General features: G+C 41.9%; 1 protein-coding gene across 1 annotated transcript in view; it reads left to right on the forward strand.

The window, feature by feature from the left end:
- UQCC1 (ubiquinol-cytochrome c reductase complex assembly factor 1) overlaps positions 1-24,644 on the forward strand; it is a 46,778-nt gene extending 22,134 nt beyond the window's left edge. The window contains exons 7-10 of the mRNA XM_005533285.3: positions 2,367-2,475; positions 18,918-18,995; positions 20,297-20,410; positions 23,473-24,644. Of these exons, the coding sequence (XP_005533342.1) occupies positions 2,367-2,475; positions 18,918-18,995; positions 20,297-20,410; positions 23,473-23,607 (436 nt within the window). The 3' untranslated portion in view covers positions 23,608-24,644. The remainder of the gene's footprint in view (positions 1-2,366; positions 2,476-18,917; positions 18,996-20,296; positions 20,411-23,472) is intronic.
- The last annotated feature ends 2,183 nt before the right edge of the window (positions 24,645-26,827 follow it).

Consider the following 26,827-nt stretch of genomic DNA (forward strand, 5'->3'; position numbering starts at 1 on the left):
AGCTCAGGCCAGTCTGGCACTCTGGGAACACTGACAGAAAAAGTTGTAGCTGAGACTGTTTTAAGAAACTACAACATCTCAGCTGACATGGGTTGAGTTACAGATGCTCCTGATCCTTTTCAGTTATCCTTTCGTATAATTTTCTTCTAAAATAATCTCTCTGCATAACTTAAATACAGCAAAAATTATCCAACCCAACTAGTGTGAGGTAGACAGTTTACAAAAGATAGTTTGGAGTAATTTTCCTTTCAGGGTTTGATGAAGATGAGTCAGTATTTGACTAAACTACAGAACAGACTGTGCAGAGAAATGATGAAATGTTTCACACCCTGGTGATCTAGTTAAGAGGTTTATAGACTTTTAAGAGTCTTTATCACCTCAGACAGCAGGTTGAGTAACAAATTACCAAACTTTCAAATAAGCTGCAAAATTCCATGATCTCACTCATGGTGCTGCAGAAACAGCTTTTTGACAGCACTGTGCACCCAAACACAGAGCTCCCTTTTAGGGTCCATGAGTAGCAGGTTTTCCTCTGCACACCAGTCTGGTCCAGCTCATCACTGACCAGTTGTTGCCTGTTGGTCTCTGCACTGCTCTCTCCTCCTGCTTCTCCACCACTGGAGGCACACAGGATAGGATACTATATGCACTGTGCTCAGGGGGAGCTTTTCTTGCCCTTGAGTTTTTCACCCCGGAGTTCAGCTATTCAGCAAGAGAAGCATAAAAATGCTTTTCTTAGTGCAAAATTAGTCTTTTAAACTGAGTCTTTTTCTCTTTGACTTGTTAAGAGTGAGTAAGATTTTTCAATTCAGTAATTCACTTCTTTGTACAGTTCAATTATGTAAATGCACAAGAGGAACAAAGGTTTTGAAACTGGTAGAAGTAAACAAAGTTCTGAGCTCTTTTTGCATTTGTTATGTGGAAGGTCTGGTACCTGGACAGCTGTTATCTGACAGCTGTTCTCTGACCACTGTTTGAAAAGAAAGTTTTGTCATCCTTCTGTGAGAAAATGAGGATTTGGTTTTGGTACCATCTTAATTGCTTTTGTGGACAGTGGTTCTGACTAGCAAGAAGAATAGAAGACTGCTGCATGTTTTGCTGCCTTCTGTTTTTGTCTCTGACTGTCCCTGGCAGTAAGTTTTACTTCTTTCACAGGTTAAAAAATAGTTTCCTTTACTAACCCATACACAAGTTGGAACCCATAATAAAGATGGACATCTTTCCTTTGACAGGTCATCTCAGCACACTTCAGGTATTTGTGATTTTCCCTGTGGAGGTGGCATTCATGGGTCACCAAATACTTTTAATGCCTGTAGATCTTATATTCACTAAAGAAATTCGCCTACTAACAAACAAATAATATTCTTTTCCTTTTGGCTTTTGTAGCACATTCACCATTGTTAGTGTGCACCAGATCCACAGTGTCTTGGTTTTACAGGAACTGGGAGCACTTTTCTTCCTAGCATGTCTGTGAAAAGCTGTGGCTTCTCTCAGCTCCAGTGTTTGGGCATCACCTCGTCTACTCAGTCAGTCCTGGACAGGCACTTCATTCTTTCAGCACAGGAGTTGCTGAATGAGATAGAGAAGATGGGACAGATGACAGGACTGTTCTCAGCCCAGTGAGGATTCAGCCTGGACTTCAGTTTGTGCTCTTTACAGATGTTTTATGAGGGGCAAAATAAAATGATTGTTTTTATTTTGTAGACAGAACAGCAGCAATAAAGTTCATGTGGTTTTGATGCTTAAAAAAAAAAAGTAAAACAATTCAATCTGATATTCTCATTAAGATCTCACAGTGCACTTAAAAACCTTTGAGCTGGTCTTGCATATGGAGGTTTTGCCAGGTGGCAGGACATGTGTCCAAATACCCCTGCAGTTGAAATAATTTAGGACATTGCTAATGTGGATTGGTTGAAGTCTGTAACTTGCTTAAGCTTTCCCAGCTTGGCTAGTTGGGCTCTTCCAGCACTTGAGTGCACCAAACTGGGCTACAGCTGGCTCAGAGCCTGGGATTAGACTAGCCATGTGTTCCTGCTCTAGGGGGTGAGGTGTTCTTAAGGCTGAAGAATTTAGGTTGCAGTAGTGTTTAACTAGATTGCAGTACTGTCAACAAGAATAGAGTCTACTGTCACTCTTCCATGGCTGGATTGGCCAAAATCCAGTGGACACCGGTCCTGAGTACAGAATGGAAATGTGTGTGATGGTTTCTTGAAAAAAAAAAAAAAAATCAGTGTGTATTTTTCTCCTGATCACAAACGTAAGAAAAATCACCGTAAGAAAAATCTTAAATGAGCTGGAATGTATTTAATTTACTCTCTCTTTTTTAAGAAAAGCCCAGGAGCTCTGACTGGTGTGTGCTCTTGCAGGATGTGCCTGGTGCGGCTGAAGCAGGAGGGCCGCACAGGGAAGTACATGTGCCGCTACATCGTTCACTGCATGTGGGAGGATGTGGAACAGCGTGGGAAGGTGATGGGGGTAAGTCCTCTCTGGTGATGTTAATCCTGATGGTTCCCATCTTTCAGTGTCTTCTTGGGTTTAAATATCGTAGAAAAATGCCTGAGAATCAACCTGGTTGATTACTTTGCTAACATAAGCTGGTACCTGCAGCCCTCACTCCTGACCATTCCCTCAGCTGCTGTGTTGAGCCACTGACCTTGTTTCTGAAAGTGCCTTGTGGCCTGGATAAAGGTATTGATTGGTCTGAAATTAATTCATTTCCTACATGATTTGCCATGTGATTGCAGAAAAGGATGCTGCTAGAACAGAATGGGGATAGGAATAAGCAGCTGGGGTAGGGAGGAATTTGACTGGTGCCAAATCTATAGCTACAACTTCAGTAATTCCAGCAGAGCTCTGAGCTTTCGCTGTATCTAAAGTGGTAAAATGAAAATTAATCAACAAGGGTTTTTTGTCAGGTTCCTGCACATGACTATAGCTAATCCTTAGTGTATTTTTCATTTTGGATTCTCACTATACCTGACACAAAAAACAAAAAACCCAAAAAAAACTACCAATCCCCCCCCGCCCCAAAACAAGAACCTTCTAAGGAGAGAGTAGTTTGAAGGAGAGTTCATTTGAAAGTTTGAAGGAAGAGGAAGGTTGGATCATTCTGGCCTATTCTGAGGAATGTTGTGGTAGTTGGTGGTAATAGTAATTTCTGTACTTTAAGTATGAAAATGTGTTTCTCCAGCCCTGTGTTGGTGATTGCCTGAAGAGAAGGCATTGCAGGGGCAGTGATAAAGGTGAGGCTGCCTGTGTTCAGGGCACTTCTGTGGGAGAACAAGGCTGGCAAAGATCTTCTGTGTTGTCAAAAAGGAAGAGAACTGTTCAGTGATTAAATAGAGGTTAGTCTATGAGAAAAATTAATTATGCTGTTAGAGAAGTGACAGTTTTCATATAGCAGTAATTAATGGCGTATTGTCAAGCTTTAGTTGTCAGTTCTATTAGAGAAGCTGCCAAGGTGTTTCTGATGGTGCCAGACAAGGGAATTAATCAGTGAGTTAGGGTTTTGGGATGTGACCACATTAGTAATTCAAGAAGTTTCTCTCTGATTCTTTTGTTTGTATGTGGTTTTAGAAGGTGTTCTGGTATAACTTCAATTAGTCCTTTAGCAGTAGGGTTTGTTCCTGGTTGTTGGGAATTCCACAGGTTTTCTTTGTTACATGTTGCTTTTAAAGACGACATCCTGTTAATCTTCTTTTGAATTAAATCTAAATTTTTATATCTGAGAATTTTTCTCTATATTAATGTGCTTAGATAAATTCCATTGAGGGAACTCTGGTATCTCTTTCTGGTAGGGCAGTGTGAGTGAGGAGGAAAAGACTGAATGAAAGAGCTTCTGCATTTTTGTCCTTATCCAATGCCTTCCATATCATACTGCTGGTTGATTCTGCTTTCTCTAGGAACTATACACAGCTCAGTTATTTACTCTGGGTGTAAATTTAAGGTTCTTCTTGAAAAGCAAAGACCCCCCCAAACCCGAAACAAACCCCAGCTAAACATGTCACCTTCCAAAGCACCTGAAAGTATCTGTCTGATTCCATGGACAAAATGAACCTTTGGAACAGAAAATGATTTGTCTTTTTATTTTGACCCTAATTTTGTCTTCCATGAACAAAGTGCTAGCTTGTAGTTTTCTCTGCAGGGTTGGAAGCAGCAGACGGCAAAGAGGAGCAAAGCTGGCTGTTTGCTGCCCTTCCTAGTAATACAGGGCTCCAAACTGAAGAATGCTGCAAGTTAGGCCTGTATTGAGAGCTTTACAGTAAACCTTAGGGGAAAAAAGATAGTGCTTACAGTCAGTTCTTTCTACAGGGATGCACAGGGTTTCCTTTTATGCAAACTGAACTATTCCATTGCTCCACAAAATTCCCTGAAGTATAAAAAACCCATCAGTGTCTATATTTTCATCCAGTCTGTACCCTGAAGTGTTCATACATGCATTTTGCAGTAGTATGGTTGCTGTGTGATGCAACTGCAAGAAGCTCTGAAGTTGCTGGAATGCTGTTCATTCCCTGCCTTGTCAGGTTAGGCATCTGGTCAGTTTATCCTTGAATTTAAATTGTGCAGTCTTTGTAGGAATGACTGTGCAGTGGAATTTCCAGTCTGCACGGCTTGCAGTACTGTGATTCCTATAATACACCAGACTGGTGCTAACACAGCCTTTATGTGGCCATAGCAGATGCTCAGAGGAAGAACCTGCACATTTCAGGGATTAATCTGCAATGCAGTTACACCTGTGTATATTTAGTACAGCTGAGCTGCACAGATGCCCTTTGGTTTAATCAGCCTCCTTGAGTGAGAAGTGAACTCTGAGCAGGCATTGAGGGGGTGAGAGCAGAGTGCACTCTCCTGTGGCTAAATTTGGAAATGAGGGCTATTCTTTTCACTGTAGTCTTAGTGAGGGCTTTCATTATCTTGCAGTAGTTTGTTTTGGTTTGGATTTTTTTAATCTTTTATTTATTAATGATCAGTCATTATTCATAGTCAGTCCCCTGTGGTGACAGGCTGAGAAAGCTGGGGCTGTTGAGGCTGGAGGAGGTTGTGTGGAGACCTCCCAGCACCTGTCCAGAATCTGAAGAGGATACAAGGAAGCCAGAGAGGGACCCTTCGTCAGGAACTGCAGTGCCAGGACAAAGGGGGATGGCTTCACATTGAAAGGGAGGGAATTTAGGTTAGCATACAGAAGGAAGTTTTCCCTCTCAGGGTGGGCAGGCCCTGGCACAGGGTGCCCAGAGAAGGTGTGGCTGCCCCATCCCTGGAAGTGTCCAAGGGCAGGCTGGACTGGGCTTGGAGCAGCCTGGGCTATTGGAAGGTGACCCTGCCCATGGCAGGGGGTGGAAGGACATGAGCTTTGAGGTACCTTCAACCCAAAATTTCTAGGATTTTGTTGAGATGAACAAACTTCTTAATCTATTCTGGTAATATTTATTGTATGTTAGATGAAAATTATCTATGCACTGATGTTTGAAAATGTTACCAGTTCCCTTGCTCCTTATCACTGCTTTATTTTCCTTCATCAGTGCCAGTGATTCTGGCTTCATATCCCACTTCACTCATGCCCCTGAATAGGCAGTTTCTGTTTTTTCCATGCTTGTTCACTCTTCTCCACTCACCTTCCTTCCCTTCACAGAGCTGTACCCTGACTGAAATCTTTCTCACTTCTCACCTTTAGCAATTGCTAAGTTTTGAGTTTTGCTAAGAAGTTTTGGGTGACCAATAAAGGGCAGTTTCCCAAGTTCTACATTTGTTTTATTAATCTTCACCTCTTTATCCCTAATGATTTTTTTAAACTGAAGCTGAGGTAAGGACAGAGGGTTTGTGGCCTGATGGAGGGATATGTGTAACAGCAATTTATTTTCAAGTAATGTAGTACTGCAATCAGTAAATATTCTATCTCCAAAAGAAGGTGGTCAAATGCATCAAGAATAGTAGATAAAAAGGAGATGACATTAATGCTCCTGTGTTGATGCTTTTAAATTTCAGAATCTGAGTCTTTCTCAGAAGTAAGGTACATGAACTTTACTGAATACGTTCAGAGAACTAAATTGTCATCTGCATAGATCCTAGGAGGCTGGGAAATTCCATTCTTTGCCTTTTCTCTCATGCAGTGTATCAAAGGTCAAGATTTAACTCTGATTCCTGTATTGTGGTACAAGTGAGCACCTGGATGGAATTGCAGGCTGGATGCAATTAGTTCAACTTGCTGACATACAAAGTTGCAGGTTTTTAGCTTACTTCCAATCTAGCAACAATGCCAGCACTTGATGCAGAAAATGGACACTGTATTACTGAAGTGATGCTGATGGTTTATTGAAATGTGCCATCTGCTCTTAAGTGGTTCATTGGAGCTGAAAGGGGTAGAATGTAAAGCATTTTAATTGCAAATTTACATCAGCTCCAGCTCCAAATTGAGTTTGTATTATTTCAAAACCTGGTTGTTAAAACTGCTGAGATCTAAATCTCTGCTACAAAGTTTTGGGACCTGTTAGCCTGAGCTCCTTCAGCACTCCTGAATGTCGGCAAGAGTCAGAAACCCAAACTTGATGCAGCTGTAAAAACACAGAGAGAGTCTGTGGCCTCAGCAAATTCTACTGGTGCAGGCATATTTCAGATATAAATTTTACTCTGCTGTCCCTAGTACTAATGAAGTCAGTCTCTTTTGGTGGGTTTGCAGCCAGGTGTGTCCAGTTCTGTGGCTAACCAGTGCTCTTTACTTAATTTTTCCACTAGTGACATTTCTATCAAACTTTAAAAACAAACAGAAAAATTGGCTTGATGCAATGGCTCCAAGTGTTAATAGTAACATTAGGCTGGGTAAAAGACTTCCTTTGGATCCTGCTTTGCCAGAGATCTCCACCTTGTGGCTTGCAGGGAATAGATTTATACTGTGCAAGCCGGCAGCTGCCTCATCAGTCTGGAAAGGGAATTCTCTCATGACCAGACATTGCTGCTGTTTTCTCCCTCAGGGAGTTCTGGAGCCACCTGGGAATTCACCTGTCTGATCTCCATATTGTGCTTTAGTAACTGGATTTAAAAGTTGTTATAAATGTTTAAGTGTGTTTTAATGCCCTTAGATGAAGCTACAGAGTTGATAGGAAGGACATGTACGTGTTCCCCGGAACAGGATTTCAGCTGGCAACAGGACAAGAGATATGAGGGTAAAATAAAAAAAAAGAATAAAAAAAAGACTTTCAACCATTCAAAAAATCCCAAACCAAAAAACCCCCAACTCCCTTTCTCCCTCCTCCAAGCATCCCACACTAATACTTTTGGGTGCAAATCCTATGGTGTCTCAGGAAGATCCATCAGGCTTTATTCTAGTACTTGTAACTGGTTGTAGGCTCACTTTACCTGCCTTGGTCGTGTATTTTGTGGTGGCATTCTGCTGCTGAAATTAATTAAAGTTGTTTTCAGTGCAAAATGACAATTCATTTTATAATGAATAAATGTTCTAAAAGAGATAGTACTAGGAGGGGCTGTCCAGCCCAGTGTCCCAAACCTGTTTTAATTTATCATAATCTCACTTTCCTGTGTTCCCACCAGACCACTTAGACTCCTACCCTCTTTTTTTTTTTTTTTTTTTTTTTCCCAGGAACATATCTAGGTGTCTTTTGAAATCGTTTATTGGCTCTGCTGTGTGTAGCACAATACAGTCTTTGTTGCACTTTTAGCTAGAGCTGTTTATACCCAGTGACCCATAATTTGCTCTCAATTACACTCATGTACATCTGAAGTAACAGAATCAGAATCAATAAATGTAAGTGAGAGATGAATTTGGCTCTGGGAACTTGAACACCATTTTCTGTCTTGGTACTCTTTCCACAATTAGAAAATATCAGTTGATTAAAAATGCCAATTTACCTTACAGAAGCTACAGAATTTCTTAAACTCAGCTTAATTCTGCTTAAATTATTCTTATTGCGGAGAACAAAATGTTTGACCCTTGTAACTAAAGACTCAGAAGGCATTGTCAGGGTGAGACCAGCAAGTTGTAGAATGGCTTTAGAGGATGAGAGGACAGGGTGTAAGATGGATACAATTTTAAAACAGAACTTGATCTTTGTCTGAATTGAAGTGGGAAGCTGCTGTACTGAGGTGTTCAGGGCTCCTCTCCAGCCTGCCTCTAAAATCTGATGGGAAATCATGAAGTTGATTTTGGATGCACAGGAGTGAAACTACATTTTTGAGAGAGAATGGGGCAGAAGGAAAGTGGGTGCAGTATTTTGGGGCTGGAATGGGGAGTTGGGATGAAGGGAATGTACTGAAGCAAATCATGGCAGAGAAGGTACTGATTTTGTTTTGGGGAAATGGACTGGGATATGAGACAGAGGATAGCGTTCAGTACAGTTGAAAAGGTTTTTAAAAACGTATAAAACTAAAGAAGAGAAGTTTGAGTTTTAAATTATCTATGTATATTTTGAAATGCTTTACTAGGACATTTTAAGGACAAAAATGTTATGATTTTTGATGACCACTTGGAACATATAAAATTTCTCCAATTTCTCGTGTTTACTTAAAAAAAATCAAATAAATGAAACCCTTGCCAAAATAGTGAAATCCAAAATTGTTCTTTATATTTTTTGTGGGTTTTTTTAATAGGATACCAGATATTGTATGATTAGTTTTACCTGAAGTTATTGTTTCAAGAACATCACAAAAAGAAAGTTCATCAACCCTTGATCTTTTCTCAAGGAACTTGAAAGTTCACATAAAGTTTCCAGTGCTTTTTCATTTCATAAATAAATAATAGTAGGTACTTTCCCAGAGAAAATTCAGTAAATTTGATTCTGGAAATCTTAATAACTTAAATATGTAGGATACTGCACATGTATGGAATGTTACCTTGAATTATCTCAATTGTAATGATGTCTGGAACAAACTGGAATGATGCAAATGTAGCTTTACCAGCACATGGAGCTTTGAAGTATGGGTCTCTTTCTCAGGTTGTTTGTGATGGAGTTGTTCTAGAGACAGCATCTGTGGAACCAGCACACCTGGGTGAAATGTTTGGGCCATGCTGAGGATACCTGGTATTGAAATCAAGGTATAATAAATGCTTGGGTTCTTTTCAGCTGGCCTGCGCCAGTTTTCTGGCATAAAAAAAATAATTTTGGCACAAAAAAATCAATTTAAATTTCCCAGATGTGTTGGATCCTGTTACTGTAAGGTGGTGTTGTTGGCCTGTTCTGTGCCTTGCTTGAGTGCGTGCAGGAATTGTGCTGGAAGCTGCCTTGTGGCACCTTTTCCAGAGATACCTTTTTTTCAGTATTATGTATTTTTCAGTATTATATTATTCTATGTCCATTATATAGGGAAAGGTTCTTCCCTAGAAAGTGCTTTTAAGCTCCTTCATGAAAACAGAAATAATACAAAGACCAGAGTCTGTTCTAAATCAAACCACACAAACCATTGAGAGCTTCTCTGTTGTTCCCATACATTTTAATCACATTATTGCTTGTGCTTTCCTCTGCATTTAGAAAGTCACTGATATCTTCTGCTTCCACTTCGAGAGTGAGTCTTGTATTTCTTGTTAGAGCATGGTTTATTTTTTGCTTCCATTTTCTGAATTCTCTGGCCCATTTTATCCATTTACAGAACTGGCAGCTCTTTGAAACTTTTTTTATTTTTTTAACTGCTTTTGCTAACTGCTTCCGTGGGAGAACAGAAGATAATGCTCAGGGTGTGCAATCCCTGCAGTAATCAGAGTGCCTGCTTCCACACTTGCTGGCTCCTCTGCTTTTACAACCCTAGTAAAGCAGCAGCATAGGATACTTCTGTACACATCTAGGGAAACTGAGGTGCTTTTCAGTTTTCCAGTCTGGTCTGGTAACCTCAGTGGATTATATTCCTTTTTCTGTCCTCGGTCTTTCTCTTCTCTTTCTGGTCTTACACAGCATTTTCTTTATCTCTAATAATTAGTTAATTAATTAGTTAATTACCATTACACTTCTGTAAGAGCCTGAATATTTTTATTTCATTCAAAGGTCAGGAAATAATGCCAAAGCTTAAAATACCAACATGTCTAATCTTGGAGATCTCAGTTTGTCAATAGGAAAGTGTTCATCATGTTGATTTTCAAGTTAGTCAGGAGGCCTTGAGGCCAGGAGAATAAGTGCACATAAAAGGGACAGTTTTATGGTTGGGATGTCGTGGATGGGAGATGGGGTCAGTAGAGCTTTGGTCAATGTGAAATGAGCAACACTGGTCTAAATGGATTGTCACAGGGCTTGGGCATCCAGAAGGATCTGGCAGGGACCAGCAGGCAGGCCTGTGGGTGAGCAGGGGCTTCAGGGGTGTCTCCTGAACTTTGGAGTCATTTGTCTCATTGATGCTGAGTATCAGAAATTCTGTTTGGAGATGCTGTTTGAACACTTCATTTTTTAAAAGTGGGGAAGTGCCAAAGCCCCTGTAATTGGTGGAAATACAGGGCTAAAGCCCCAGAGGACAAAGCCAGGTACCAAGAGCTTAAAAATAATGTGTCTCCTTGAGAGCATCCTAAATTTGCCCTTTTGTATTTCCTGTTTTATTATGTCCTTGCAAGAGGGAAGATAACCCATATATAAGTTTAATACATGTTATTCAGGAAACTGTGTAAGGAAGATTTTGTCTTCTTAAAATCCTTGCCCATGCTTTTGGGATCTTCTGGAAGTTTATTTATTCACAGCAGCATTGAATCTGAATGAAATGCAGAAGTAAGATGGAAAACTCACAGTATCTTACCATGCAGCATTTTCATGGTTCACTTTCCTCCTTTGCCTTTTACTTGAGGGCAGAACTAGGGTAGAGAAATAATTTTTGTTCTCTTCTGAAAGGTTACAGTAATAAAGAAACTCTTGTTAACATCAGAGTATATGGCAGGCAGGAGTTTTCACAGTCTGGCATTGTTTATTTTACCAGCAATTTGGAACCTTCTGCACTCTTAAAATATTGGCAAGAAAATATTTAACTGTTAACTGTTCTGTGGCCTGTGTGTGTTTGAAGCCCTGGGGAGGAGGAATGCTTGGGGAAATCGGGTTTTTCTCAGCTTATGATTGAAACCAGAAGGTGCAGAATATTGGTAGAAGGTGAAAGCAATGTGACTTCAAATTAGAATTTACCCAAATGTGGAACTGATGGGAGAATGTCAAACAGGTCACGTACAAGCAGGGCCCTACTAGGAGGGAGTGGGGAGGCTGATGGAGCAAACACAAATCAGCCAGTCTGCCAGGCACAACAGAAATGAATTTGAAAAGGTGATAGTAATTGTGAGTATTTGCATTTATCCTCTGTCACTCGATAAAGGTTGTAGCACTAAGGATTAGGCTGGTTAATTGCTGACTAATTGTATGGACTCCAGCAGTTGTCACTGCATTTTACATGAAATAAACTTTTTTATTGACAGGTTTTTTTAGGAGAGGAAATGGGTGCCTTTCTGCTCCCCTCTAACAGAAACTTGTTCTGGTCCAAATTCTGGAGAAAGAATGTTTTTTTGTGTTCTTACTCTTTTTCCCCTAGGGGAGGATGACCTGTTTGGTATGAGCAGGATCATTCTTGCTCATATTACTACATAAAATGTAGCCTCTTCCCATGAGGGTATTAAAGGCTATGGTAAAGGGAGCAGGTTTTTTAATAGCACTAGCACTTTTCAGGTGAAATCCCTGCCAAGTCAGCAAAGTGACCTGATGTCTGATGTCCAGGATCATCTAATGAGCTGTGCCTGTCCTGCTGGAAGTCAGGGCAGGAAAGCACAGAGACCCAGACAGGAGAGATACCAGCAAATATCTGCAAAGGTCAGCAAAAAATGGACAAAGCTGAACATGCTCAGGATTCCTTCTCCTGTCAGATGAAGATCCAGTGTGTGCTGTGGCTGCCAATGGCCAGAGATATTTGGGATAAAGGATAAGAAACAGAGCTGTGGGTCAGTTCCTTCTGGTACATTCTCCTGGCATTCACTAACGAGTAACCTGAGAGCGGCACGGGGACTGCCAGTTTGGGATCACTGACAAAAATCCTCCAGGAATGTGCAGCCCTTTGTTACCTCTTCCATATTTTTTGCTCTTTAATGCCCTGTGGCAATGACTTCTGCCACTTAAATGCATTGCAAGAGAAAACACCTACATTTTAAAATATTATTTGGTCATTTCTTTAGATACTTTTCCACATCCTTTTTAATGAGAAACAGTGGACAATAATTCCTTGTTTATCTGCTTGATAAACATTCGTGATTTTACCTCTCCACCATCTTCCTCATTTCATCCTGAAAAGTTTCCTCAGTGTTTCCTTATATGTCTCATCGTGTCATCATGGTCTTTCCTGTGTGTTTTCTACTACCTTTAGATCTGCTCAGAGATAAAAAGGTAACAATAATGGACAGCATTTTATATGCAGTACACTATGGATTTATGCAGAATAGGATTCATCTTTTGGTTTATATTCCTTTCATAATAATTCCTAACATTTACTTATCTTTTTCTTCACTATTGAATTATTGAACTTATTTTTTTTCTCTTAAAGACCCATTTCCAAACTGTAGCTGCCAAATTGTGTGCATATTGTTAAACAGCTTTTATGGACTTTTTTTTAACACCTCCTACTAGTACCTTTATCACTGAATATCACTGGTCATAATTATCTGTAATTTTTATTTTCATTTACTGTATTTTTTACTAATTTGTACTTGCCTGTTTCTGCTGAAAGACTTTTCAGAACAGATGCCACCTTTCCTATCTCTGCAGCCCTGGTAATGTTAACTGAGATGTTACATTTAGTTTAGTACTTTATGATCCCTGGAATTTTGTTGCTCTTGACTTTTATTAAGTTACTGCAAGCTTTTCTCTATTGGTGGATTATATCACCTGGGATATGATGGATGGGGAGTGTCCAAGGCCAGGGTAGACAGGGCTTGGAGCAGCCTGGTCTGGTGGAAGGTGACCTTACCCATGGCGGGGGCTAAAAATGGATGGCCTCGAAGGTCCCTTCCAACCCAAACCATGCTGGGATCATTCTCTGACTCACAAAATCCTGAGTGCTGTGAGAAGGTGATGGAGCATCAGTATTCACTGCCTGATCCCGTGGAAAGACTGGGCCAGCAGAGGAAGCCAGCAGGAGCCAGTTTCAGGGGGAACCCACAGGAGGAGATGGATCTCCTTGGGGGTAGCAGACCAGGGTGCTTCTTGCTGATGCACGTGGTGAGTGCAGAAAGCTCCCTGGACAAGCTGGTGGACATAGAGACCTTTTGGAGATTACTCTGTAAACAAATAGCAAGGGAAAGTGTTCTTAGTTGAAATTGGTTGGGGGAATCTTTGGAGGAAGCCTATATCAGCTCTTGTAGGGTTGGGGATTCTGGCTGCTGTTGAAGACAGGATGCCCTGGGAGGTGGCCCCTTGGTCTGAACAGTGTTCCTGGTGTGTGACACTTTCTGGCAGTCCCTGAGGTTTGTCTCCTTGAGGAGCTGAAGCTTTACAGGATCTCTTTGAGTGCTCATGGTGCATATTTACCTTAATGATTTATCTACCTTTATACTGTTTTTTTCAAGTGCTTCTTTCAAACTTAGTTCTGAAATTTCCTTTATCAGTGCCAAAGGCTGAATTCCTGATTCTGGTGTGTTCAGAAACACATTGGTGATTAGCTTTAGGCTTTTAGCAACTAGCTTTTTCAAGAGGCATTACAGGAAAATCCCTTGACAACTGCTCACCTTACAGAGAATCAGCACAACTGGACAGAGCACAGCAATTTGAACTCTTTTCCCTGATCCCTCTCTTGAGAGGTTGTCAGTGAGCTCTGCCAGCCACGTTCTGCAGGGAAGCGGGAATTTGAAATAAGCCATTGAATACAGTTCAGAATTACTGTGATCTCCCCTGCATCTGTAACTGTGACCATGGCAGAGCTTCCAAATTAATAAACTGCAAGATAGGAACAAACCTCATTTTCTGTGTAGCAGAAACGTAGAGTTGAGCATCTGTTTTTGCTGAAAGATGTATGTGATATTGTAAAACTTGCTTTTCTGTGTCTTTCTTGGAATAAACTTGCTCTGAGGAGCCTTATTGATGATTGCACAATTGTTGTGAAGGTACAGCACACACAGCTTTTTCCATTAATGGATTGTTTTTATGGATGGAAGATTCTGGCAGGAGCTGGTTCTGCTACAATCCAACATTTAGCTTTTGTCTAGGTTAAAATAATATTGGAGTAGGTTATCACTGAATATTGAAGAAGGCTTTAAAAATTGTTCTCTGAAGTTAATGATTATGGAGGTGCATTACAAAATTACTTCTAATTAAAACAAATAGAGAATTTATCAGAAGAGTTAATGTTTAAAGCATACTCTTTAAGACATACAGGACTCAAGCTGTGGCTAATTACAAGCAGTGATCTGCTTTTTAGACAAAGTAGCAGAGCAGTTAATAAAAGGCTCAAAAATGAAGATTGGGAAAATAATTTCTTCAATATCTTTGTCATTTCACAAGTATGTGCCTGAAAGAACTGCCTTTTCTTTATGGCCCCTTGCTACAGAAGTCTTCCTAATCTTTTTTTATTAATTTAATCTTTTTGATCCCAGCTACAGTCTCAGTCATGTCAAAATTACTGTCCTGCAATCTGTAGTGATGTTTTAGGATGAAATAAAAGGGCTGCATTTGCCCATTTAATGTCATGGGTGTTTTAACACAGTGTTTTAAGCAAACACTCAAAAACCCCATTTATAAGTGCATATGTATTATTTATAAATAACATAAACCATATTACAAGTAATTCTGTCCAATTGCAACTTGAGAGAGGGGGCATAAAAAAGCCTAAATATTTGTGGAGTGATATTTTTTACCATGAAAGATCAGTCCTGTGTCTCCTTCAGGAACTTTTGCTGATATTCCTGCTCCAGCAGTCAGAAGTGTCAGTGAGAGAGGTTGATGTTTATGGCAGTGGGGCTGCAGGAGTCCCTAGAGTGGACTCAGCCATGACAAGATGAGTGCACTCAGATCTTTGGAACTTGTTTAGCACAAGGGATGGATTAGTTTTTACTGTATCAGCATAAACCATTACTTTGCTGTTGCAACTTTGATGACTCCAGGAGTGTGCTGCTGGTGTGGTGTGACAGTGCACCTGGAAGAGCCCAGTCCTGGTTTGGAAAGATTACTCTGCTGACACATCCATTGTGTACAGGTACAGGAGCAAACACATTGTACAGAAGAGGCTATTTATTCTAGCAGGAGTGGTGTAATGAGAATGAGGGGGTGGAAACCCAAGCCAGAAAATTCAAATATGAAATGAGATACACATGTTCAACTGTGAGGGTGATATGCTTTAGCCAAACACAACTTAGTGAGCTTAGTACAGAGGGAACTTAGTGAAATGTAATGGTCTGTGATATGCAGAGGGTCAGGTTCTATGATCTAATCATTTCTTCTGGCTGAAATCTCTTCATAAAAAAGTCTAGTTCAAGCATAACTTACAGCCTAAAGAGAGGAATTGCTGCCTGGAATTCAATGACTAGTGCTTGTATGAGGCAGTTAGAAGTGCCCCTTCTGGCTTTATAGTCTATGGAAGGATTAATGTGTTAAAGTAGCTTAAGGGTGCAACACATGCTGGCAAAAGCTGAGGAGAAAGAAACTGCAACTCATGTTGCAGTGCTCTCAGACAGTGCAGCCCGTGGCTATCCCAGCTGGGGCAGCACTGGCAGGACACAGGTGTGTAGTGACACTGCCAGGGATCCCATTCCTGCTCCGAGGGGATGGGCTGCACCTCGGCACCTGGCCTTATCCCTGGGCTGATGGCTCTGAGCAGGCAGAACACATCAGAGTCCATGGAATTGCTAAGATTGGAAAACACCATTCAGATCCTCCAGTCACCATCAGTCAATGCAACACCACCTTCATGTTCACCTTTAAACCACGTCCTCAACTGCCACATCCACACGTTTTTTGAACCAGGGATGGTGACTGATCACTGCAGCCTGTGCCAATGTTTTAAAAGAAATGTTATTTCTTTTCCCTCGTGTCCAACCTGAACTTCTTCTGGCACAACTTGAAGCCATTCCTCTTGCCCTGTCATTTGTTACCTTCCAGTCTGTGCACACTGATCCTACTCAGCACCGTGAGCCAAAGCACATGGGGGAGGAGGAGGAGATTCATTACCAGAGGAAGCTCTTGGTCCATCACAGGACATTGATATGGACTGATTGTAGAGCATCATTCACTTTAAATACCATGTCCACATGTTAGGTCTTTTGCTAGGTGTCCAGCAAGTACAGGAGATCACTGCTCCTACTTCCCTAGAAATCTTCTTAGAATACAAAACCTTCTGTGAGACTTGTCTGCTGCACAGTCACCCTCAGCACGTGGCTGTTGGATGATGCACATGAACTCCCTGAGGCTGAAGATGGTTTCTTCACTGTGACATGGAAAATCCAGCAGCTGCTTGCTGCAGCTGTCCCAAAGGCAGAATGTGGGCTCATGGAGCCTTTCAGAAGAGAGTTGTGATCTGTAGCAGGAAGATAATGTTAGCTGTACATTTCCTTGTTTCAGAGGTCTTGTAAAGGTGAGATGTGTACCAAAAATGGGCTCCTTGTTTTGAACTAACACAGTCCCATGTCACTCAGCACATAAATCTGTCCAGTGACAGCTCTGCACTGGGCTATTCCAAGGAAGGCAAAGGGGCAAAGTCCCAAGAAGAGCTCCAGATGTTACTGATTTTTTCCTTGTTATTAGCAATTACTGACTTGGAATTCTCTAGCAGTTTTTCTTCTTTATAACAATCTGTGGAAGAGTCAGCAGAATTATGACCAACCAGATCCTGAAACTGGCCAGTGGTAAGAACTTGTACAAGCTTTGAAAGAGAAAGCGCTTCCAGCAAACACTGCTTTCGATTTGCTCGTTATTCTTGAATTATAAAGGATTTTTTTTTCCCTCAGTGTTTGTACTTGACTGATGCCAGTTGTATTCTTCAGAAACTTCAATATTCCTTTAAATATCATTTCATTGCCTAAAATATGGCTCCATCCTCAAACTCAGAATTTGTATCTGAAACTGTCTTTTAAGATGTATTTATTGCTATGTTTATTTAACTTGGTTATCTCCTTCATCGATCCGTTTCTTGCAAACTTAAAGCTGCTGCTCTTTGGTTTTAGTAGGGAAAGCTGCTTCCCCAGGGATGTATAGTCCAGGACTTGTCTCTGTAATGGGACTGTTTGTTTTCTTTGCCCCTTGCAGTTGCCTGCTGTAACATTTGTAGTATGTGTTAAGTAATCCTTGAGGTAACATTTTTATTATGTCATAAAAAGTGCGTGGCAAATATATAATAACTCATGGAATTTGTTTGTTTAAAATGGAAGGATAATTTATTGAGTGTGTTACATGAGACCTGCTCCCCCTTATTAGAGCTGTAGAAGTGCAGCTTATTTAGAAGTATGTTCTATTGAGAAAAACCACGATCTCTGACATGCATAGAAGGTTTGAGCATGGTTGGGTAGAAATGACATCATAGTTTATGTACTCAATAAAAATTTAATTAAGTCATTACAGAAGTTGCAGTCATCATTTAACCCTCTGATTTCTTATGTTTAGTTCTTTTTTTAAACATTCAGTAATAAGCAGTCTCCAAATCTTGATAGCCTATAAAATATCTGCATGAATTTTAATAGTTTATATTAATGGAAAAATATGAGTAACTGACATAAAAGGAATTTTCCTTGTGTTTGCACTATGTGCATTGCTATAAAAATCAACAGATGAAAAAAGACAGTGGTTTAAGGGAAGAGTATATTAACTGGAAATCTGTTCACTTGGCAGAAACTAACTCATATTTTGATAGAAAAGCTGTTGTGTAATTGCCAAGGTGAATACTTGTAAGGATACTGAGAGAGAATTCAGGACAAAAAGTTCCCAGTGTGGTGGGTGTGATGGGCTGGTGTCTCTTGTGTGTAAATCCTGTCTCTGTAAAGTGCAGTGTCACACCTGAGTGTCCTGCTGGTGTGCAGGGCTGATGGGCCTTGCCATTTGTACTTCTGGAGTGTGTGACAGCTGTAGAAAATAAATGCTTTGTGTCTCTTGGATCCCTCATGGGAGTCAGTACAAAGAAGAAGCTTTACCAAAGTGTAGCTGAGCCCTTGGGAGAGGAACTGCATCACTTTGTTGGTAGAGGTAATGAGAAGAGGCAGGAGGGACAGACAGTGTAGATGAGGGAGATGCACAGGAGGCATTTCAGCCATCCCTCTGCACCCATCAGCTGGTCCAGTCCCATTTCAAGCTCACATGGGGTCAGTTCTCATGCCAACCCAGCAAATACTTCAGCAGTTATTAAATTTAGTTAAAGGTCAGTGTGGAACTTGGACTGAGTCACACTTAGAGCATGGGGGAAGTTGCTGTGTCATCATAGACTCTGAAAGAAGTTTAATCGTAGTCAAAAATTTGTGAGTCTGAGCTGCTAGAGATGCTGGAGAGGCAGAATTCTTGTTCTTGCTGGCTGAGAGTCAGTCTGGACAGTACAGGAGGAGCAGTGACAGGGTGGTGTCTCTGTCTTTAGCATTCCAGTACTGCCACTGTAGTAGCACATCCACCCCTGCAGTCTGTGCTTTGGGGGAAAAAAAAGTTGAAAAACCTTTGAGTTTCTATGGATGAATGAAGATCTGGAATAGCTGCTCAATAGTTAAGCTACAGAAGGGTCTCCCTGCTCTTGGTCTGTGCTGCCACTGCAAGAGCAGCCTTGCTCCACGCTCCCCCATCAGCATTTTCTCTCCACTTCTGCAGCTGGTGGCAGAGCTGGTGGCTGGGATGTTCCTGCCAGTTGTGTTGAGTAACACCAACCTCAGCTGTGTCAGAATGAACAGAGCTGTGCCACGGGGAGTTCCAGAGTGACTACTCTTGCTTGCAGCCAAATCTCAGTGGGAATATTTTCTCCTCACCTCTTCCTTAGAGCCTGCACTGATGGTTTCCTGGGTTGTTTTTCAGATTAATTCTACTGTTCTAAAAGAAGACTTGAAAAGGATGGTAGAAAATTTCTATGCAGCTCTGTTTGGATACGATGAGGTAAGAGGGAATGTACAACAAGTAGACCATCAAATTCCTGAAAACAGAATAGTCCAGATGGGTGAAACATTCACTGTCCATTTCTTTGGAGAAAGGAAAGCAGCCTTGAATGAAAGTTCTTGGAAGAAAACAGCACAGAGCATATGGATGTAAACCATGGGGTGTGGAAGGTAGGGTGTTCTTGCTGCTTCACCATTCCTTCCTGGCCACCACAAAATCATTTCCTCTGTCTGAATCCTGTTGTACTCAGCTGTACTTTGAAAGCAAAGAGAGGATTTATAGAGTTTTTATAGGGAGTACCTAATAATACAGGGAGGCAAAAGCACCACTCTGCACAAGTGTCTGCAGGACTTCCAAGAGGAAAATACAATTACATCATTTTTTTTGCTCTAGTGAATATTGCACTTCAGATGCTCTAATTTACATTGTGATATTATTTTCTTTGCACAGTGATTTGCATTATTAATACATTGTAAATGTAACCTCATAGAATTGTGGACAATGTTACAATTGCAAGGTTTAATCTGTTTTAAATATAGCCAGGATGTGTCTGCTTGTGCTTTGTTGACAATCTTTTTGGAAACAAAATGTTTGCTTTGATTGAAGACAAATGTTGACTTTTTTTTTTTATTTTTAACTCAATATTTTAAAGTCTTTTGCCTTTGGCAAATGTGTCAGCAGAAGACAGGAGTTATGAGCCTGTGGTGACACCACCACATAATCTAAAAAGACAATAAAAGTTTAAAAGAATTTGGACAAATAACATTAATGGATGTGGTTCTTGTATAAACCAAAGCTAATATTAGATTTAGATAGTTCTTGATGAGCAGGATTTCTCTGTCATTCGGAAAGAAAAGTAAAAAAGTAAAGAAAAATATCAAACTCCAGACTACAGTTCTGCAACACTGGATTAAATATCCTTTACTTTTTATTTTTAAAGTGTCATAGGTTTCTTACATTCCCATGAGGTGATGATGCCTTCTCTGTAAGATCACCATTTTTATGGTAAAATTTCATAACACAGAAATGCAGTTATCAGCTCTGACATTAGGAATACCCTAACTCAGGTTTTTTCCAAATTAGCTTGCCAGAAAATTGGTTACAGGCTGCTCTGTAAATTAATTTAAGACCAGGGCTGTTTTTCCATTCTGGGAAAGAGTGATGTTGCTGCCTTTCCACGTGCAGAGCTGTGGGCTCTGGGACAGGTGCTGTGGCCAGGGGCCAGGTACACAAATGGGGGTGTCTTGTGTTCAGACCTTCTTCACGTGCAGTTTTTAATCCCTCTCTGTATTTCCCTTTAGGGAATCTTGTCTGATGATCGTGTTCTGGCAGCAGCTCTTTGGAGAAACCTTTTTAACAGGAACTGTGATGACCCTCGGCACCTGGAGCTGCTGGTGGAGTACGTGCGCAAACAGGTACGGCCCCACTCTCCTCAGCCTCTGCTTCAGGATGGGGAGAGCTTGCTTTTATTGCTTGCATATGCCACTCACTTCTCATAAATAAATCTGATGTTGATAGTCAGTGATCATTTTTAAGGAGAAGAAGATAAATATCTGAAAACTGGATGGTATTTATTACAGTCATGGAATATCCTGAGCTAAGAGAGACCCCCAGGATCCCCCAGCCCAGCCCTGGCCCTGCCCAGACCCCCCAACAACCCCACCCTGGGCATCCCTGGCAGCGCTGTCCAAACGCTCCTGGAGCTCTGGCAGCCTCGGGGCCGTGCCCATTCCCTGGGGAGCCTGGGCAGTGCCAGCACCTCAGAACCTTTCCCTGACATCCAGCCTGATCCTGCCCTGGAACAGCTCCAGCTGTTCCCTCTGTCCCTGGTCACCAGAGAGAATAGATCATTACTGTAGTCTGATGACAAATGGCTGCAGAGAAATTAATGGAATATTGAAAACAATCCTGCTCACCTATTTCTGGACCCATGCTATGGAGGGTCTTGACACAATGTGCCAAAAATAGGCTGCAACTTGGAGAATTTTTATTAATATTAAAGAGTTGGGGTTCTCCTCATAGTGAAACAGCATATAGAGCTTGAAAGTCTCTTGGTGACCTTTGAGGAAAAGAAACAAACAAGTATGCTTTCCAGAATTATTACTGTTTCTTTCAGTTATTACCTGGAGGAGACAACACTGAGTAGTGTTTGTCCTCTCAGCCCTGAGGAGGTTTGTGAACCAGATCTCTAGGAAATGTTGGTAGGATAAAGTCCATGTGATCACCAAAGAAAAGGTGTGAAAGAGGTTATGGAGGAAAAATAGAGGGTGTTGGACAGGAAATTGAAGACCAGAACTTCCACAACATCATTCTCTGTAATGTTTCCAGTACCATATTCAGCATCAGATAGAGGTATGGAGAGACAGTACTTAAGTGTGTGTCAAAAAAGGGAAATAAAGGGCTGAGCTTCCTAAGGACACTTAGGGAATGCCAGAGAGTTCTTGGGAGAGACTCTTAATTAAATGCTGAAGGTTGCTGATTCTCAATGGTGAAGCTGTAGGAAAGTTTGCTGAGGAAAAACACATATAAAAATTACGTAATTTGGGATATTTTTTTGCCAGATGGGGAATTTGTTGCACTGCTGAATATTCAAGAAAATGATAGGTCTGAAGCAATTTGCAGTTGCATAAGAAAGAGTGATCAGGCAGGAAAATGTGGCACATTGGGGAGGAATGAGCACAGGTTCTGTGCAGACAGGTCATTCCTGCAGACAAAAGGTGCACCTGAGGAAAACATTATTCCCAGCTTTACATAGGTACCAATGAGCTCTGAACTGTTACCACACAGGAATGAGGCCTTGAGATTACAGTTGTTTTATCAAAATGTCAGCTCAGCTCTCCATAGTGTTTAAAAAATATAAAACAAATGCTCAGAACTACTAGGGAAGAAATAGAGGATAAAATATTGCTGTGGTGCCAGTTTTAGCTCTTTGGTACCATTGTGAGCTAGAATAATGTCTCTGGTTTGGGTGCTGACCACCAGGACAGATAAAACATTAAATGAAGAAGGCTCAGAGAGGAGTGCTAAGGGTGACAGTGAAACTGCTCCTTTATTAGCAATGAGTAGAATCCTCTGCCCGAAAAAAGAATGGGGAAATAAAATGAGGGACATCTCTGGGAAGTCCTGAAGGCATGTGAAAGGTGAGCAAGGAAAGGCGTTCAGGGACACAGAAATGTGGGGACAGAATGTTGCCACAGTTGGTCTGGGTGCTGCAATTGCACATGGGTTCTAAAGCCACTGGCAAGGTTTTTGGAAGAAAAGTTTACACAGGCCAATTAAATCCACAACCATTTCAGACTAAAAATCCATGAATGAACAGATTTTGAGAGGGAGGGAAAATGAACAAGGAAAAGAGCATTGTGTGCTGTATTTAACTCCTCCTGGGGAGGCTGCTGGTGGTGACTGTCAGGAGCAGGACATTGTGCTTAGGTGGCTTTCCAGTGTGACCCTCTGTGGCCATGGGTACATTGTACATTCATTCCCCTGTTGAGAAACTCCTTGTCCAATTATCCCTTGTTTCCAGTAACACTGTGTACCAGGTTGTCCCCACAGTTTCTTGTGGATCCTGTATTTAACAGTGGCTGTTAGTGGATGCCAGAGGAGAACGTACAAATAGGACAACATGTACTGTGCCTCTGGTCAGCTCTCCCAGTCTTCCTGAGCTAATGGTGGTGGGTTTGTCTTTGACTGATCCTTGAGCAACTTTTATCTTTTTTTTTCCCCATTTCCCATATCCAGGGTGACCAGTGACCCTCTGCTGTATGATGAGAGGGTTTTGGTTTTTTTCAGTTTTTCTTACATTGCACCTTAAAATTACATTAAATCACAACTATCTTTCCCAGAGAGGTTGTGGATGCCCCATCCCTGGAAGTGTTCAAGGCCAGGCTGGACAGGGCTTGGAACAGCCTGGTCTAGTGGAAAGTGTCCCTGCCCATGGCAGGGGTTGGGACTGGATGGGCTTTAAGGTCACTTCCAAACCAAACCATTCAGGGATTTCTTCTGTTGTGAGGATGAGTATTCATTGCATGTTCACCTCTTCCAGCTCATGTACTTTTATGTGATAAACCCCAGGTGTTCCCTGCTAGTCAGGCTGCTTTTCTGTAGCTAAAGCCTGGTTTGTGTGCAGGATGGGAGCTCTCCATGGGGTGCTGGTCTGGGCAGTGTCCCCTGCAGTAACCACCAGGAGGATGGAGTGACTCATGGCAGCTTTGCATGGCTCCTCTTTGCCCTGTTGCCAAACCTTCAGAGGAGGCATTAGCTAACGCAGGTAACTCCAGAGCATCTGCAGATCCTTATCCTGGCCTTTCCACGACGCTTCACACTCAGAAGTGAACTTTTTTAGGTCTACCTCACACAAATGGCAGAGTAGGCTGAAATCTCCCTGTTGTGCTTGCTTTTTGGAAAGACAAGTGTTTGTGTAGCTGCTGAGGGAGCTGGCTGGGCGATGGGACATGGCAGTGACTTGCTGTGCTTGCAGGTGCAGCACCTGGACGCTCTGAGTGGGGAGGACCTGCTGCTCACAGGCGAGGTGAGCTGGCGGCCGCTGGTGGAGAGCAACGCGCGCAGCATCCTCAAGCCCCTGTCCCCCGTTTACAACGACGAAGGACTCTGAGATCCACGTGCCAGAACAGCTTGGGGAGCATGCCTGGAGTGGGACAGGGCTGAGCCTGTGTGGTCAGGAAGAACAGTCTGCTGTTGGAACTGAAACATTTCATTAGCTATCCCATCTGTGGTGCCTCAGTAGCCTCCTGGACAGCCGTACTCCCGAACCTTCACCTGTAAATAAATGCTTATTGTTTTAAGAACCTCTGTCCTTTTTATGGCCCCAAGTGGCCCTTGCTGACAAATGGACAGAGCTGCCTTCTGTCTTTAGGAAACCAGGTCTTCACCATGACATAGAGTTCTCTCAAAAAGACATTTCTGTCCCTTGCCTCCTTTAAAGAGCTGCTACTCGGAGACACAGTGGTGTTCTCTGCTCCCTGAAAGGTTGTGAGTATAAACTTGACCTTTGCATATTTAGAGACTAAGTATATATTTTAAATGCCTGATATCAAGATGGAGTGGTCCATCTTTAGTGGAGTTAAGAATTGCTTTAACAGATTCTGAAGGGTTTTCTGTGAAAATCCATTTTAGGAACTCTCCACTTTGTTGCACAAGGATAACAGAATTCAAAGAATAATGCACAGTCCCCAGCAATCCTCTGTGACTTTAGCTGTCTTAGGGAGATTAAAGCCCCAATTGTGGCTGGGCTGGCACTCAAAGCTGCCTCAGTACTTGATGTTTCAGTCTGCCTTGCTGATACTTCCATGTTCTTTGTAGAATTGTGCTCTAGGAATTCCTTTATGGAAAGAACATCCCTGCTGTGTCCCTGGGACAGGACTCTGCTGTCCTCCATCCCCCAAAGCAGCGGTCCAGGGCTTTTTAGCAAGATCCTTCAACACCAGTGAAAACTTTCTATGGCTGTGTAGGCAAATGGAGCCAGCACAGTAATTAGGGGAGCAGGAGCTGCACTGATGGAATCAGCAGAGGCTGAGGTGCTCTGTGTGGGTAGATGGTTCACCAGGCTGTTTCCAGGTCAGTGGCAAAAACAGTTTTCATTTCTCTCCTGTCCAAAATCTGAGTCAATAATAAATGTCAGTCTGGGTTAAATTGCTGTGTGTTTGTTTTCTGTGCCATGTGTGCTTTTGATAAGAATAAACCCTATAAAATCAGGATTTATTCCTAATAAAAGTATTCAGCAAAAGTAGAAGGTGATAATCCTTAATTTGTGAATTTAATCCTTAATTTGTGATCCTTAGTCTGGTGAAAGTGTAACTGTGCCTGGCTATGACTATTTGTCCTTCTCAAGTTGCTTTCTCCATAGTGTGTGTGTTGGAGAATATTTGCCATCCCTTCCCCATGTAAAAAGCAGTGGGGATGCAGCAGACAGGCTCCCAAACGCTGCCTTGTGGGTGTTGTTTCTTTTTTTAATCTTTTAGGGAGCCTTCTGTGTATAAAAAAGGCATTTTGTTATTTTTTTTTTTCCAGGGCAAGCTTCCTCAGTTTAACTTGTTATAAAATGAGTCATGTAAAGAGCCCCTCTCTCTGTGTGAGGTGTATCCCTTCTCTGTGAAAACATTACAGCCCAAACAACTTGCTTGCAGTTTATTTAAGATGCTTTTGTTGAAAGCTGAGCTAAGCAGAGAAACCTCTTATGTGTGAAGTATTATACAGTGTGTGTGAGATAATAACACCTTGTAATTCATTACAGCTGGCTTGTATTTACATAAAAGAAGGCTGAGCTGTGTAGGAATTTGCTGATTAATTTATTTTTAATGAGAGTGAAGTATACCAAGTACCAAAATAAACTTTACTTTGTGTATCTTACTGCTCCTGAAATAGGTGGAAAAATTAATGGTGGATATTTTGGCTCAAAGCTACATACATTAATTCATATACAAAACAGTTATTTAAACTTTAACCCCTTTCCTGCTGTGTAATTTAAACCTGGGCTCATGTTCTCCATGCCCTGGGAACACGGGGCTGGGAGCACACCTTCAACCAGCCCAGGGACCTGGCTGCAGGGAGGCTGGAGAGCTGCTGGAATTCTTGGCTGGCCAGCCTGGAGGGGAGAGCACCTTTGTGCTCTGAATGTGGGACAGCATGTGGTCAAACTGAAGCCTCCCCTGTGTTTATGGGCAGGAGGCTCCACAAGTGATGGTGCCAGATTTGAGTCACTGGCATCTGCCCTTGTACCTTTTATTAGGGTGAGAATAAAGGCCTGTAATCACAGCTCTGGCTGGGCCTTGAAATGCCTTCACTCACCCGCTGCAAGGGCTGAGCCAGCAATGGGGTGTGCTTGGGCGTGTGGGGCCTGGTGAAAAAGCAAGGCAGGTACTCTCTCTGAATTAAAAGGGTGATTTGTCAGAGAGGCAAAATCCACTGGAGGCTACACAGGACCAGGGAAGACTTTGCTTCCCAGTCATTAGTTACCCAGAAAAAGGATCCTACAATATTACGTTGGGTACCAGGAAGAAATTCTTCCCTGCCAGGGTGGTGAGGCCCTGGCACAGGTTGCCCAGAGAAGCCGTGGCTGCCCTGGAAGTGTCCAAGGCCAGGTTGGACAGGGCTTGGAGCTACCTGGGCTAGTGGAAGGTGTATGGCATGGCAAGGGGTGGAATGAGATGAACTTTATTTCAAGTTCCTTCCAAGCCAAACCATTCTGGGATTCTAATGTGACCCCTATTGCTCTCAAAAGGTGAGGAAAGGTGAGCTGGAAAACTTCCATTGCCAGTATCTTCCATAAGACACCTCTCCAGGCAGAAGGAAAGACAGTACATTTCCCATTGCAAGTGTTCCAGCAGCAGAGATTGGCAGGTGAGTGATTCCTATGCACAGCTCTGCTTCAAGGGCAGCAGAACAGAGGGGGGTTAACCAAACATTGTAAAGCCCATCTTTACATATTTTCAAAGTTTTCCAAAGGGAATGACTAAAGATATCTCACTTATGGACAGTTCTTTGTTTATGCTGTTGGGTTTTTGGAAAGTGGTCTCAGACCATCAGCTTGGAGACACTGTATTTAAATGAACATATCTGTGTGAATTTCTTCTGGAAGGAACCACTTTATCATCTAGCCTGATCTCTTATCTCATATTCAGCATTTGGACATCACTTAGGATTCCAAAGGACTTACTCTTCAACTCTTGTGGGAATCTTAAAATTAAGAGACATGAGCCCCTAGGAAGCACTCATGATTTCAGCTGGATCCTGGGTTCCTCTCTGTGGGTAGAAGGATCAGCACTCAGTGTCCTCCTTATCTTCTGTTCTGCACCATGGAAGAGTAGGGGCATGTT

The sequence above is a fragment of the Pseudopodoces humilis genome, chromosome 19 (genome assembly GCF_049639895.1).
Source record: "Pseudopodoces humilis isolate 2021_Gansu_Grassland_sample_001 chromosome 19, ASM4963989v1, whole genome shotgun sequence".
In the NCBI taxonomy this organism is placed as follows: Eukaryota; Metazoa; Chordata; class Aves; order Passeriformes; family Paridae; genus Pseudopodoces; species Pseudopodoces humilis.